This window comes from Solanum dulcamara, chromosome 1 (genome assembly GCF_947179165.1).
Source record: "Solanum dulcamara chromosome 1, daSolDulc1.2, whole genome shotgun sequence".
Lineage (NCBI taxonomy): Eukaryota > Viridiplantae > Streptophyta > Magnoliopsida > Solanales > Solanaceae > Solanum > Solanum dulcamara.
Window position 1 is genome coordinate 8,301,231 of NC_077237.1, and position 17,298 is coordinate 8,318,528.

Sequence of the window (17,298 nt, forward strand, 5' to 3'; positions counted from 1 at the left end):
GGAGAGAACAAGCAACGGGTGAAAATGCACATCCACGAAATTGTACGTTTTCTACGTGCAAATCTTGTAACGCTTGAGGAAAAAAATTAATGATCTTTTCACCTCTTCATAGCGTGATATCAAACTCAAATATCGTGGATCTAGCTCATTTACAAATACAATTGACCACTTTTTCCGATCGTGATAAGTGAAATACCCAATGTATATTATTGTTGCGTCAAACTTGACATGTCCTACATTTCACGTGTCATTTTATGATTCGCCCATATATCTAATTCAATTCTTACACTATACAATAACATGATATTCGTCAAGCTCCTTTTTTAGTTCTTTGCTTTTCATTGTTTTGCTTTTATCATTGTAAGTCAATCAAAGAAGAAAAAGAAGCCGCAATAGCTTTAAAGTTGTTCAAAGCTGGTTAAACTTGTAAGGAACAATCATCTAACCATACAAACTTATACATTATACTTATCAAACATAACTATACGATGTTTTTCATGAGACTTGGGGAAAATTACGCGCTATAGTAAATCTTTCTACTATATTACGTGGTATGAGTATAATTTAAAATAATTACGACTCGCAGCAAACATATTTACTCGGTATGGCAAATCTCGCTGTCAGATATACAATATATATGTATATCAGTTATCATTATACAATTTTTCTGAAAAATATACATATACAATTCGATAGATATACATATAAAATTCGCCTCTCTCCTACCTATCTCAATCTCGATCGCCTCTCTCCTCCTCTCTCTCAACCTCGCGTGCTAGATATACAAATACATATGTATACCAGTTATATATATACAATTTTTTGACAGATATACATATACAATTCGCCTCTTGCTCTCCTCTCTCCTCCATCTCTCAATATTTATCACCTCTCCTCCTCTCTCTCAATCTTGCTTGCCAGATATGCAAATACATATGTATACCAATATTTGTATATTACGGTATATAAATAATTCGTGGGTATAACGATTGTATAATTGGCTACAACATTTGTATAATAGCAAAATTTATGTTTGCCATTATAAGTAATTAGGAAAACTATACATATATGGAGTAATTATACTTAAAAGGTTTACCATATCTGAAAATTTCCCAAAAAGAAACTCAATGATGTCATGGGAGAAAACTTTGAAGTTTAAGTTCGAATTGAGACTATCAGCCCGATTTCTCCTCTAAAGACCAAAACTTTTATTGGCCCAATATATATTCTTAGCCCAAAACAACCTCAATATTGGGCCTAGTTTGACTTTTCTTTCATCTGGCCCAAAATCTCCACAGAGTCTGCGATCTCCGATCAAAACTACTTAGGCAAAAACCCTGTGAGTAAAACTCTCTGCGTGGCCTTTCTTCTTCCCTACACACATGGCTTCATCGCCACCATTTCTACTTCCATCTCCATCATAACCCCATTTCTCTTCTGTTACACATGCGTACACAATTTTTATACATAGATAGTATTGATAGATGGAAGTAAGAAGATTGAAAATTCCCAAAACCATAGCTATATTTTCACATATCAAACGTCCTTTAACTTGTGTGATTTATACTGCTTCTTCAGATCAAATCAGTGAGGCATTACAGAAAACCCCATCAAATAATCCTAACCCCAGCTCAGAAAAGAAACAGCAAAAGGGATTAGATTTGAATTTGCGGAAGTGGGTTACTTCAGTTCTTTCAAACCCACCTGTAGATTCGTTAAAGATTAAAGATTTACTGACCCTTTTGACTCCTCAGCAGTTTGATGCTATTTTCTTGGAAATTCATTCGTCTTTGAAACCATTGAATGTTTTGAAATTCTTCCACGTAGCGTCTGGTTCTTGTGGTTTTAGTTTTAGTGTTAGATCTTATTGTACTTTGCTTCGTTTGCTTGTTGGTTCGAATCACGATGTTCCAGCTAGGTTGCTTTTGATAAGGTTAATTGATGGGAAACTACCTGCATTGTTTGATAACTCCCAACGAAAGCATGTAGAGGTTGCCGTTGGATTAGCAGAGTTAAGTAGAGTGTCGGATTTTGGTGTTGCTGTTAGGACTTTTGATCTTTTGCTTCATTTGTGTTGTACCCAATTCAAAAATGTTGGGTTTGATTCTGCATTGGATGTGTTCAGGTCGTTGGCAAGTAGGGGGTTGTATCCCTCTTTGAAAACTTGCAACTTTCTGTTGAGTTCTCTTGTCAAAGAGAATGAGCTTTGGAAGAGTTATGAGGTTTTTGGGATTCTGAAGGATGGTGTTAAACCAGATGTTTACTTGTTTAGCACCGCGATCAATGCTTTCTGTAAAGGAGGGAAGGTGGACGAGGCAAAGGAGTTATTTCGGAAGATGGAAAACATGGATACTGTGCCAAATGTTGTCACTTATAATAACCTTATTCATGGGCTTTGCAAGAATTGTAATTTAGAAGATGCGTTTCTTCTAAAGGAAAAAATGATATTAAATGGTGTAAACCCAAGTATTGTCACATATGGCATGCTTATTAATTGTCTGATGAAACTCGAGAAATTTGATGAAGCTGATTGTGTGTTGAAAGAAATGTCAAACAAGGGGCTTGTTCCGAACGAGGTGTTGTATAATACCATCATTAATGGTTATTGCTCAGCAGGAGATATTCAGAAAGCTCTAAAGGTAAGGGATGGAATGCTAACAAAAGGAATTCTCCCCAACTCAGTTACTTGCAATTCACTGATCAAAGGTTTCTGCAAGGTAAATCAAGCTAGTCAAGCTGAAGAACTCTTAGAGGAGATGTTATTACATGGATTGAGTGTAAATCCTGGTTCATTCAGTAATGTTATCCTTGTACTGTGTACGAATTCTAGGTTTGTTGCTGCACTACGGTTTGCTAAGGAAATGCTATTAAGGCGTTTGAGGCCAAATGATGGGTTGCTGACCACATTAATTAGTGGGCTTTGCAAGGAAGGAAAACATTCAGAAGCAGTTGAGCTTTGGCATATGCTACTAATGAAAGGGTTCACTGCCAATACAGTGACCTCAAATGCTCTAATTCATGGGCTTTGTGAAGCTGGTAACATACAAGAGGCTGTTCGGCTACTGAAAGCAATGCTAGATAATGGTATTCAAATAGATAGCATGACTTATAACACTCTTATATGTGCATTCTGCAAAGAGGGAAACTTGGATGGCGCCTTTATGTTGAGAGAAGAAATGGTGAAGCAAGGAATTGCACCTGACGTTTCAACTTACAATGTGCTGCTACATGGGCTTGGTGAGAAAGGTAAAATAGATGAAGCTCTGTTGCTTTGGGATGAATGTCGAAGCAAGGGACTTGTCTGCGATATTTATACCTATGGGGCCTTAATTAATGGTTTGTGCAAAACTGACAAACTTGAAAAGGGCAGAGACCTTTTCCATGAGATGCTCAGACAAGGCTTAGCCCCAAATTTAATTGTTTATAACACTCTTATTGGAGCTTTTTGTAGAAATGGAAATGTGAAAGAAGCCCTTAAACTTCGCGATGACATGAGAAGCAGAGGTGTTCTACCAAATGTAGTCACTTATTCCTCTCTTATACATGGCATGAGTAATATCGGGCTTACTGAGGATGCTGAGAACCTTATTGATGGAATGCGTAAGGAGGGAGTTCCACCTGATGTTGTTTGTTATACTGCATTGATTGGTGGTTATTGTAAGTTAGGTCAGATGGATAAAGCGAGGAGCATTTTGCAGGAAATGTCATCACACAATATACAACCTAATAAAATAACTTATACAGTCATTATTGATGGATATTGCCAAGCTGGTAAAATTAAAGAAGCTAAGGAGTATTTCGCTGAGATGGTACAGAAGGGAAATATTCCTGATTCTGTCACCTATAACGTTTTAACAAAGGGTTTTTTAAAGGAAGGGGAAATAGAAGAAGCATTTTCACTTTTAGATAATATTTCCCATACAGGAGTTGGTTTAGATGAAGTTACATATACTTCTTTAGTGAATTTGCTTCCCCAGAGATCAGAAAGTGCTAACCAAGAATGAACTGACCTGGCACAAAGTTCACACTCATCAGGTTGGACTATTTGCTACCTCACGTTTTTAACGCAATGCAGCTATATACTTGCTTGAGCAAAGTTGGATATTTAAAAAACACCCATATCTGTGTGATTTTCCAATGATACAATGGAGTCATGCCAAAGGCACACGTCTGCACATTGGGTTAGATTATCATCTTTGAAACTTAATGAGTGTTTCTCAATTGTAGCTTGCTTTTGCTGGTTCCTTCTTGTTTTTGGAAAAAAGGGGTTTTGTCAAAATGCTAAAACTCTTATATGTGATTTCAAGAGGTAGATCCGTTGTTGCTTTTTTGAACTTCTTGTGTCATCTTCTTGCATGGCCTTGTATTCATCTTTGATCATCTGATTTTACTTTTTCAATATACATAAGACAACTATGTCTTTTTAAATCTTTTTCCTGTTTTCTTTCTGATCCGTTTATAAGGATAGTGATTTAGTGCTCTTGCATTGTCCTCAATATTAAGCAGTTGTCTCGGAACTTCTGTGCTGATAGATTTGTGTCACGCCTCAAACCTGCACATACATATAATATCATGCTGGTGCAATATTTTCCTTGTCTGTGGTTAGTCTTGGCATGTAAAACGATGGCCAAATTAATAATTTGCATGCCATATAGTTTTATAAAGTTGTATGAGATTTTACGGGGCTTCACAATTTGTTTCACAGTTTCAGTCCTAAATGTCCCATTGTTTCATGTCCTCGTGACTTATCTGTATTAGACTTTCTCTTGAAATTTTTCAATGTTTATATCACTCTCATTCCCTCTTGGAGCTAACATGTACTGATAGATTTTCTTTATTTGCCTCTTCTTTTAATTTGTAGAAATTGGGTCGTTATTGTGGGTCCAGATTTCTCCCTTGTGCTTTGAGTTAGTTGCTAATGCTGGGGAAGATCAAGGATCAAGCAGCTGGTGGAAGGTTTTATGGTAATGTTTGAATGGTTTTCTGAAACATGTAGTGTATTTCTTTTTTTTTTCTGTGGCACCTCCTCAATTTTGTGTTTGTTTATGTCAATTTTCCAGATTTTCCTAATTTAGCTCATTTCCTTACCTATCTAGGAAAAAAATGACTTTCTAACAGAACTGATTCTAACTGGTCCTCCTCGCTTATTGAGCCAGTTTAACCCATTCAAGAGTTAAGAGTAAACATGGAATGCTTCCTCTGTTTTTTTAGCTTATTTCAAAAAAGAGTTAAGCTAAATAAACAGAGGAAGCATTCCATGTTTACTATTCTTAAACTATTTGTAGCTTGGACAAATTTCTGCTAGACTGGAAATTTCTGATAGATTATGTGCAATAAATTTATGGAGCAGCTTTTCAAAGCTATCTTTTGGTTTTTTATTGGAAAGAAAGAAGATGTCCTTCAATTACTGAAATTCTGCTTTTTCACTTTGATGACCAAATTGCTTAGAGAAAAGTTGATTTTCTTAGATGTGCAATAAATTAGATGAAGGATGTGTTATAGGAAAGCACAGGACTCTTCCTCTGCTAGCTTGAAATAAAATACAGTGCAATAAAGAAGCTTAATATAAGGAGTTTTTAGGAGTTGATTTGAACTAATTAGCAGCTCCACAAATCTATGTTGCTCAGACTCTTCAAAAATGTCAAAGGACCCGTGTGGGTTTCTCCAAAAGTAGTGTATTTTTGGAGAATCCGACATAGGTGCGGCATCAAAAGTGAAGAGTCCGCGCAACTTAGCCACAAATGGAAGCATATATAGATTTAAACAGGGGTGAAGATGGGTATATTTTAGGTTATGAAAGGAAGGTAGTTTCAGCTCATAGGTCTGTTCCAGGTGCTGTGAATACCCAAGCTGGGTTAAGGATTCTTGAGCTCTTTTAATCTATCAGTTATACAGTGGTATGGAAAAGGTCAAGTAATGAAATTTAGGACAAATTGACTGTGGTGGCGTAGAATTTTCAAAATACAGGACATTCTTAAATTGTAGCCAAGTAGCCAATTATATTTTGCTTTCAATTAGACTATTTCAATATAGTTGATTTGCAAGAGGTTGTGAGCCTTTTTTCATCTAACTGTAGATCCTTAATATGAATGATAGTTTTGTTAAAAAAAACATCATTAAGATTCATAAGCGATTTAAGATTGGAAAGCTACTTGTGCTGGTGGAAGGTAGCAATAGCAAGGTAGCGGCTACCCCGTGGAATTAGTTGAAGAGCGCGCAAGCTGACCTGAACACAACGGTTATCAAAAAACATTCAGAGCTACAGTTAACATATAAGGAACAAAGAATTTGAAAGCTACAGAATCATTCCTTAAAGATGACAATTTTTTTCAGCAGAACTCCTTTATTATTCAAATATTGAATTTTTAGTTAAATTATTTGGACTTAATAGTTCGTAAGCATCACTGCTGGAGAAAAGAATACATATTTGGAGCACATTTAAGAAAATTGAACTGCACAAAGGTCTACTGACCAAAATGAGTTGTGCCATTTAACATTTTCTTTAGTTATATCCCATGAAAAGACCAGTCAGAGGTTTTTAAGTGTAGACAACTTTAGGGCTAGATTGATTGTTTATTTCATGAATTTAACTAGTATTGGAACAGTAATTACTCGTGCATTTTGGCAGTATTTTATTGCAACTACACATTATAATCTTTTAATGTATTTAATTTTAGTTCAGTTCGCTTTTAAGAAAGCACATTTCCTTTAATATGGGTTTAATTGTTTAGTTGCAGAGCGCAGATTTTGTCCAAGCAGTTCCAATATTGGAGATTACTTTGGTTCCGAATACTCCTAGCACCTCTACTTGTTGGGTGGGTGACCAGCGTAACTAAACAATCTCCATCAGGAAGATTTTTGGTACTTGCTCACAATATAACCTTGTAACTCTTGGAAAGGCTTTCTACACTTTTTATCTCTTATCACAAGCTCCTAAAATGGCTGAGTCTCCTTGATCTTTAGCATCTAAATGTGCTCCTTTATTTAGTCATGTCCATATTTGTTGACCATTTTGATATATAGATGATCTTGATCAATCAGTGAATCTATGTACCAACTAACTTCACCTCAGTCCCAAACGAGTTTTGGGATTGTTCTTGATATGACTGACTATTCATTTAGATTGTCTTGATAAATGATAATAGACCATAAATTATTGCTCCACATTTGCAGTTGAAAACTGTAACATGCATAGTTTTAAGAGGAAAAGAAACACCTAGAGCCCGTTTGGATGGGCTTAAAAAAAGTAACTTTTAGGTATGAAGTGCTTTTAGAACTTTGAAGTGCTGAAAGTTATTTTTATAAATAAGAAGTTGAGTGTTTGGATAAAAGTGCTTATGTTGAAAATAAGTGTTTGAATTTTAGGGTTAAAAGAATAAAAAGGATAGTTTGGGAATTTAGTTAAAATATAAGAGATATAAAAGTAATTTTCATAGTCAAACAAAATAGCTTTAAGCACTAAGAAAAAAAAGTTAGAAATCCTAACTTTTCATTTTTGACTAACTTTAAGAACTTTATGGCTTAAAGTTAGCATTAGGCAAACACGTTCAAAAGCTAAAAAGGGGCTTTAAGTTGGTTTTGACCAACTTAAAGCCAATCCAAACAGGCTCCTAGTATGACCTATCAAAAAACGAAGACCTAAAATAGAAACCTTTAAATTTTGATGGACATCAATGTTTTTATAGTAATGCAGCTTAGCAGTTTGTTACATGGTCACTGGGGTTTTACTAGATTATTGATCTTAGAGAAGTATATAGCTGGTCCCAAATCCAGATAAAAGAGGGTGATTGCAGAAAATTGACCGCTATTGTAAAAGTAGTCTAAGAGGAACTAATTTTGGATTTATTCTTCTTGATTTAATGATTGATTTTGGCAAAATATGAACATGATATTTTTTTAATCCTTTTCTTTCTATTTTAGTTATCTGTAATTCTGTATCACTACTCTTAATAAAATGAATATCATTTGGTTATTCAGAAGTAGTTCTTTATCTAGTTATGGTATTCTTTTTTTTTTTTTTGAGAAAACTACGGAACATACCCAGTAGACCCTGTCTGAGGTTGTTCCCGGTAGACCCTTGGCTCAAGAAAAGCGTTTTTAAAATAGGCTTGAAAAATACAAGAGTGTAAGAAGTTATGATAAAATCATGAAAATACTAAAAAGAAAAATATTGATCGCAAAAATAGTAATGATAACCAAAGCAAAAGAAACAACAATAGTAATAAACATGAATAAATAATAATGATACTGAAAATGAAAAGAGGGAGCAAATAAGGTACTCCAATGGAAGAGAGAAATCACTCGGTTATCTACTAACCTTCTATCCTAATCATGGTATATTTTTTCTTGGTGAATAACTTTAATAGAGCTATTCTTGGAATTTACACATTCAATCTGATTATCCGCAAGCTTATATTGAGTTTTTGTAGTTGGATTTGCTCTATCAATTGATATGAGTGCATAGCGATCACAGTTTTCTGAGAGTTTAACTCTGACTTAATAGAAGATGTATGATGTGGAGAAAACACATTAAATGATGAGTTCCCTGGATATTTTCTGACTGGCCAACAATAAAAGGATCACAAAAGTAGAGGTTCTAAAGCGAGATGGAAGATGGACATCGCAAGACATATTTTAGAAGACTACTAGAAGATTGAAAATATGAGGAGGTGAATCTTTCTTTCAGAAATTTTATATAGTTGCACAGTGCATTGAAAAGTGGGCAGATTGCATGATTTGGAATGACCTCACTCCAGAACACTGAGTCCTATTGTAGATGGTTTCTCAGTTTGGGGGGGGGGGGACCGAATCTTATGTAGAAATCTCTTTGGACATCTAGAGCACCACACAAACTAGCTTTCTGCAGTTGGTGTGTTTGCAAGGGGCAGATAACTTAATAAGGAGAAGATGCATTGTTGCATGTTGGTGGTGGTGCATGTGCAAGAAGCACGGAGAGGATGAGCACCACCTTTTATTGCATGATAATTTTGCATCAGAACTATGGGTTATTGATGTATGTGACATTATACATTGGCACTTCCTAGAACAGTAGCGAAAACAATGATGAGGCGGAGATTATTAATGTGGAAGTCCGCTCCTTTTTATTTTCTTGTCTCATGAAGCAAGAAACCGGAGAACCTTTCAAGGGATCAATCGGATTAAGAGCCCGATGTTGAGGGTCAAATGTTCGCTTTGTGATTTTTTTGTTTACATGGATCTGTATTCAATACACAATCAAAGGATTTCTCCCCAAGAAAGAGAAGATTTCCCTTTGCTTTCTTTTGCTTTTGTTTTTTTGGTGTAAAATAGAAATGCCAACTTGTGGAGGGTTGGCTAGATTTTCGGGAGTCCTAGTATTATGATACATTTATAAACTTCTCATACCACCTTGGTGAAGTATCAACAAATTCTCTAATTATCAGGAAAAAAAGATATAAAGGTTATGATGCTTTTGGATGAAAGACTATTCTGTGTATCCACTTTGATTAAAAAGTGATTTGATTTTGATTTGTAGACTAATGAAAATTTAGAAGTAGTGCAACCATGATCTCATGGTCTGAAAGTAAAGATAGGTCTTGCAAATTGAAACTCAATTGAGATTTGTAATCAAAATTTCACTGAAAAATGTTAGGAACCCACAAATTTCTCTTGATAATTATTTGGTGTTATCTTCACATCCTTGTTGGTTGGTATTGGAAGGAAAATAGCAAGTCTTTTTTTTTTCCAGAGGTTTGTATATTCCTCAAGCATTGCTTCTGATATACTTTTGTTTGTAGTGCAAACTATTTTTTAAAATAGTTTTTCTTACTTAGACAAGCAACTACCTAAATCTCTAGATGTCATGTTGTAGATTGTCATAGGTTGAAAAAACATTGTGTGATCTGCTCCTAATGCCTCAAACATCTCCTGCCACAGGATACCAGATATCCAAGATTGCCCTGGCCCCTGAGCAGTCACCTTTGGTTGCTCTAACCAACTCCATGCCGAGCAGATTGTGTCTGGAACTGCACTTAAAAAGCCAAAACCTACTTCAGCCATGGGGAATGTTCGTGCAGATAAGACAAAAATGGCAGGGCCACCTTGGCCTAGGACTATCTTGTGGAGAGCATCAAATGGTACTATAAATTCGTTCAATTAAACCAAAGAATTGTGCTGTATTAGTCACCTAAGAGATTGCGTCGTGTATGTTCTGCACATCTATCTGCTATTGATGTCTGCTTCAGTTCGTTCACACTTGCTTCTTGGTTCTTCCACAGCTATAGGTAATGCATTTCCAATGTAGTTAGCCATCAGTTCCTCCTTTTTGCATATTCTTTGTTTTTCCATCGACGAACCATCCCATCTTGCTGTCCTTGTTTTTTTTTTTTTACAATTACATTAAGAGTAATCTTCTAGATATAAGCTGAGGAAGTTTGGATATTTGTCCCCTAATACCATGAGAGGATGTCATTTTTGCAGGCTCTCAACACATGATGCATCAATAGTATAATCACTTGATCAATATTAGTCAGGATTGCCATGTTACTTATGTGTTGAAGGGAGCATGACATGAAAGGTCTCATTCAATGGAGGGTTTTAATAGACTGAATTGCCAGCACACAACAGTTTCATTGATGATCTTGCAAGAAAGAGAGGCTTTTCAGTTTATTATATCTTACCACATTAACAGAAGAAATTGCACTTGGAATCACCTCTCATTTCTCAATCTATTTTTATTTGCCGTGATATTGAATAAATTAACGCGATATATTCAAAAAAGTAGTACTATAATGTATGTTATTTGCAGACAATATACTATTGATCGACGAAACAAGTGATGAAATTAACGATAGATCCAAACTCTGATACTTGCAATCTAAAAAAATTAGACTGAGCAAAGCCAAACAGAGTACATGAATACATAGTCAATATCAGGTATAAATATACATTAAATAATTTTATTATTACTATTATTATTATATAATCCTCAATCATATTAAAGTTTCTTCATTATAATATCAACATAACTATTTTCAGCTGAATGACCCCCAATGTTACTACCCCTTTGTCCAAATAGTTTGTTTATTATTGACTTTTCATAATTTTTAAGAAGCTGGAACAACTTGTTCCAGCTGACCCGATTCAAGGCCAAAAAATAAAAATTATAAATAGAAGAGTAATTTATCATATCGCTCTTTGAATATAATAAATACTAATAAAAAAATAACTACTCATTAATTATAAGAATAAATTAAAAATTAAATTAAAATCATCTTTTGATTTTTCATAAATTAGAAATGTATTGTTAGACATCTATTTTTAATATAATGTACAAGTAAAAATACACGAAAGGAGTATAAATAACTCGACATCTTCTATATTATACTATATCAAGCATTGAATATATACTTTGTAATGAGAAAAAAAATAGGGTAGAAAAAAATGAAAGAACTCCCAAAACCCTCTAGAACAAAAGCCACTCATTCCTACACATTTTTTTTCTTCTTGTGATACATATCGCAAATTCTAAAAACTAAGTTAATTTATACACTGAAAAGGAGTAGAACAAAAGGCTTAAAACAGGTAAAATTGTTTCACCTATAAATTACAGTTTGAAACTAATTCTCACATTGTTGGTAGGCCATCTTCATCTACCCACATGCAGAATGTTTCATATACCGAAATACTTTTCTTTATTTTTTTAAAAAAAAAGAAGAAAAAACTAGAAAGGAGCAGTAGCAATTTCTCTAATTTCTGGATTAATCCTTAAAGGATTTGATGAACTCTCCAATTTCTCAGCATATTCCATCATCATAACATTTTCCTCTTTGTCATGTACACAATGAGAAACTGGTTCCAATCCCTGTTAACACAAAATTAAAATAAAAAGTCAGACGATTATACAAAAACGACCTAATAATATAAAACGACAGATTCAAAATTTAAATTTCATAACTTAATTTTTAATTTTTAAAAATATTAAAAATCCATTATATTCTTGAATATATGAGTTCAAAATTCATATAAAAAATTATAAATTCAATTAAACCCGCGTACCTATAATGGTACATCCCCACCTAAACACAAAGGTACTACTAATTAATAATACCCAGGCAATCCAATTGCGCCATGCAAGTACACTACGTAAATAAACAAAGACAATTGCACAATCCACTACCACTAATTAATTTAAAATAAAAATATTACACGTATACCAAAGTTTGGTATTCACAACTATTATACTTCTATAACTTTTTCTTTTTTACACATAAATTTAAGTTTTTAACCCATACAAATACAAAAACAAAATTATTTATACTATCAAAGATTTTTAATTACCTTTTTCATCACGTTACCTACGAATATACTTCTTGTAATTTTATTTGTTTCAACAGTCGTTACCTTTAACGACAAGAGTAATTTTGTAACATTTTTGAGCAATAGTAGACAGAAATTTCGTAGGACTTCATTAGATGAGTCTTATTTTTTCTCAAAGGCTACTCTATCCTAAATCGTAATTTATACCTATATAAAGGGTATTATATTTTCATAAAAAAAATTTCCACAAATTCATGTATCAAAAACTCTTCTTAATAATTAAATACTTCAAAAAAAATCTACAAATCTTTTCATAAAATTTAAGTTCAAATTATCTTAGCTGGTTCGAAAAGTTAGCCCTCAAATCACGATGGTATTTAAATTCAAATCATCTTAGTTCAAAAAATATGCCAGTAACGACTATCAAATGAATGAAGAAATCCAGAAAAAAGAATCAACAAAACAAATCAATTTATACCTACATTATTTATCAATAAAATATTTTTATTTCTTCATTTTTCCGTAATTACAATTTAGTTATTATCACTTTTAAAATTTATTGCAAATAATTACCTCAGTAAAAATTCTCATAGCTTCTTCTAAGCCTCTTGTATTAATAACGTAAAGTGCTGTATCCTGCAATTCAAAAAGCAATAACCATTAATTAAAAGACTTAAATTGTTAAGATGCAAGGAATTAATTAGAATCATTTAGACTTAATTTGTTCAGATGAAAGGAATTAATTAATATATAGGTGGCAAATAAAGTGATAAATATAAAAGTATAATTCATCAATTTTGTAAAAGAAAGAAGAAAATAAGTTTCTTTTTTTATCCAAAAAAACAAATGAAACTATATAGGTCGAAGGATGGTGAGTTGAACGTTTTTAAATCTAGAACTAATTCTCAACGAAAATTTTTGATTTCCCTTGCTTAGAAAAAAAATGAACTAAGGTACGAGGACAAAATTGTGTAACGCCGATCGAGGGGTCATCAATTAAACGTCCTTTATAATATGCTAATATTGGATCAAATATTAGCATTAATATATATACATATATATATTAAATCTTGAATATCGTTAACGGCAAGAAGAAAGGGAAGAGATTGAACTTACTCTAGCAAACTGAATTTGGTTGAGACTGAGAGTTCTAGGTTCATTCTCAATTGATGATGTTCTGTTTAATGGAACCATTGATGATTCTCCCATTTTGTTGTTGCTCTATATGATTTTGTTGTTAGATAAATATATAGATAGAACAAACAGAATATTTAGTATGGTCCAATATTGTTTGTCCACAAGAAAATATATATTCTAAAGTTTTTTTTTTCTGTTGAAAGATTTGATGATATTGCTTTTCATGATTTCATAGGCACCTTTATATAGTTCTAGTAATTTCCCACACAAGCAATCAAACGACGGGGGTGAGGGGTGGCGTGGGGGTTGGGGGGGGGGGGCGGTGGAATAATTTAGTTAAGAAAAAGAAAACACATTGATTCGTATAAATCTTTAGAAAATGATGTTTTATATTAATGAGGCTTCTTGTTTGTAATTATTACATAAGTTCCCCCTATAGAATCTTAAATTACAACAATTTCCTGTATATTTATTTGTCTGATAAAAATATGTACGTACCCTTTAATTTTGTGGTTTTAGACATATCATATGAAAAATTGAATTAACAATTGTTTTAAAAAAAACATTCTTTTAAAAATGGTCTAAAAAAAGATAAAACAAATAAATTAAAATGAAAGATATATTAACGATGAGAACATGATAGATATGAGAGTAGGGGTTGGATGGTTTTGCGATGGACGAAGGAATGGAAGAAGATAATTAATGTGAAATGTTAATCAAAACCTTATATAGTTATATATACATATCGGATATTCTAATTAACAGGTTTTGACACAAATTTAAAATAAGACATTGAGAGTATTTCGATTAAATATCTTCACATAAATTAACATAGAAAAAGTGTACTTTTACGTTGAATTCATTTCGAAGTGGTAATACACATGTACGTAAAAATATGGGATGTTAGCGTAATTTCTGAAACAAGAAAGTAAAATTTGAAGTTCTACAAATTAAGAGGGTATCACTTGTAATTCAAAATAATAATAAAAAATTATACATATTTTTTATAATAAAAAAAATATGAGGCTTGAATAAACTAGAACACAATATAATGCAACGTGGCAAAACAAATCTTCCACATTTTAGGGTGTACGTGGAAATTAATGACGGCTATTATTGGACACGTGTGTGTTGCTGTATTTATTTACCTAATCCTATGTTCAGTTATAGAAAGTTCTATAAATAAATCTAATTGTTATTTTCTAAAAGTAGAAATAATAATAAGTGCTTACGTGTTCATTGCAATTTACATTAACCAATAACATAACTACACGATGTTTTAACCTTAATTGGACAACATGGACGGACAGGATCTGATAATGGACACGTGTAGTGTAGTGACGAAAGTCAGAATTTTTAATAAGAAAGTTTAAAATATAAAGAAATAGACACACGAATTATCCAAAAGGGATTCGACATCTATTAGTTATACATAAAGAATTATTTTAATTATATATAAATAGTATAATTTTTCGTCAATATTGATGTATCCAAATCTCCTAACCACAATATGGCTTCTCCACTACGGAGAAAACGGATTTATTCAATATTTGTATTTAACAAATAAATTTATATATAAATTAACTAACTTATGTCTAAGTGATTCATACACTTATGTCTAATAATATTCGATATTCAATTTGGAGTATTAAATAATTTCAAATCTATTTTATCCTATTATTTTAATAGAAAATAATAAAATAACTATGTTTAATATAAAAAAAATCTCATAGAATATTTTATTTTATTTTATCATGCGTATCAAACGACCACACAGAGTAGTAACAAAATGAGGATGTCGGTTTAGTTGGTGGAATAATAAGAAAGTTTGTAGGTCTTGTTTGGTAGAATTTTAGTTTGACCCGATCCGATGTGACAATTGACAAACAATTATTGGATTTTTGTTCAACCCATAGTAGAGCAACAATGAAGACGTATGATTTTTCAAACCTAACGTGTACGTGACTTATTTTGGTATTACAACTTATAATATTATTATTTCATGTGTTTGGTTATTTTGGAATGCTAGGGGAAGTTTGACATAACTGGCTAGTGTATAAAACGTGGACGTTTGGTGAAAAAAAAAATTATTTTCAAAATAAAGAATAATATTTGAGAATTGATCATGAATATAAATTAGAATTGTTTTTGACTTTTTATGAGTGATATGGAGTGAAAATAAAATAGTTTTTTATTATTTTTTTAAATTCTTAAAAAATTTGAATTCTGAAATTTTATGTCATCGTGCTTTGCAGAGCAGACCTCCAGAAAAGAAAAAAATTCATGGCCCAATGCCTCCTTAAAATTTATGAATTTTTGTACATATTTCAATTTAAGATATAAAATAATAGTATTCATTATTTACTAATTTTTGTTTAATATACATATGTAGGGTGGTAAAATCAATTCATAAAATTATGATCAGTTCAACCCGTTTAGATTTAAATGGGTTGATTCAATCTATTTTGACTCACTTAATTCAACTCATTTTAAAACTTGGTTGATATGCAAATTCAAATTGATTCATGAGAATTTTTTGTCTAAATATTTTTGAAAGACATTTTTTAATATTATGTTATATATAGTCATAATATAAGAATTTTATTTTAATTAGGTGCTCAAGCAAATTGTAAGAAAACAAACATAGAATTTGAAACTTAGTATAAATTTGATCGATTGAGTTAATTCCTGATTTTTACCCCATTTCAGTATACATAATATTTAAGCGAGTCAATCATCTGCTCATTTATTAACTCAATTCATTTTGACATTTTTGAATTCACCCCAACCCATCCGTATCTACTTGGTTCTTGTGAACTAGAGTATTGATTTCTATTCTATATTTTGCAAGTATTGTCATCTTTCTTATAAAAGAAAATTCTATTCTATATTTGGTATGTTGAAAATATTTTCCAAAATATAATAGTTTCCTTGATGAAATCATTTATTAGTGCTTCACTACTTCAAATTGTTGAAAATGTTTTATTCTTCAATAATAATATCACTTATTGAAAAGTGATCCAAGAAAATATCTTCCTAATTAAAACATTTTTTGAAAAATAATTTTCAAGATAAACCTATTATGTGTCATCAAAAGAGGATTTCAATTAAACCTTCTAATTGGAATGTCAGAATCCCTTTAGTGATTTTGAATCATTAGAGAGATTTCCAGAAATGTTAGATCAACATTGCAGAATCTCAAACAATGGTTTTTGATTAAGGAGAGCACAACAAGACACGGTGTAATTTCATAAGTAGCATCTGGGGAGGATAGGTCGTAGGCTAACCTTACCTCTACCTTTATGAGATAGATAAGTTGTTTCTAATACACCCTCGACTAGTGAAATACAAATTCAGGGTTAAATGGATGCAGCTAGGTGACTCCGATAAGAACTATTTCTCTCTTATAGAGCTTGCTTTCCATAATTGGAGTGCAGTTGGATGATCCTAGAGTTATTAGAGAAGTAAGAGATTGTCCCCTATTGATATTGTCCGCACTGGGTCTAGACCCATACGACTTTAAAACACATCACTAAGGTGAAGTCCTGCGTACCTATATATCCAACATTTCTCTTTTGTTTTGCCGATGTAGGACTCTTATTCTAAGCTAGGGGATCACAGCTATACAGTTTTGATGGTAACTTCTACTAAGACATTACCTGCTATAAACATAAGAATTATGAGGAAGGCCCCTACACTCTCTCCCTATCAAAAGTTGGCACTATATGCTGATGTGAAGAAAGGAAATATTTGGTTGGCCATGTATATCACCACAAGATACCTAATATAGTCTCAAAAATGGGGTCTAGAGAAGGTGAAGAGTACGCAATAACGCAAACCTTACACCTATCTTGTGAAGTAGAG

General features: G+C 32.6%; 1 protein-coding gene across 6 annotated transcripts; it reads left to right on the forward strand.

The window, feature by feature from the left end:
• The first annotated feature begins 1,314 nt into the window (after positions 1-1,314).
• LOC129900797 (pentatricopeptide repeat-containing protein At4g19440, chloroplastic) lies at positions 1,315-10,850 on the forward strand. 6 transcript variants are annotated; one of them, XM_055975858.1, is made up of 5 exons: positions 1,315-4,181; positions 4,862-4,964; positions 6,732-6,861; positions 9,916-10,262; positions 10,459-10,848. In XM_055975858.1, exon 1 carries the CDS (start codon positions 1,485-1,487, stop codon positions 4,002-4,004), a length of 2,520 nt encoding a protein of 839 aa, XP_055831833.1. In that variant the 5' UTR covers positions 1,315-1,484; the 3' UTR covers positions 4,005-4,181; positions 4,862-4,964; positions 6,732-6,861; positions 9,916-10,262; positions 10,459-10,848. The 6 variants fall into 6 exon arrangements, with proteins under 6 accessions (XP_055831833.1, XP_055831849.1, XP_055831826.1 ...); XM_055975874.1 differs by having other exon boundaries at positions 1,315-4,035; positions 9,916-10,115; XM_055975851.1 differs by having other exon boundaries at positions 1,315-4,035; positions 10,459-10,847.
• Positions 10,851-17,298: the final 6,448 nt, after the last annotated feature.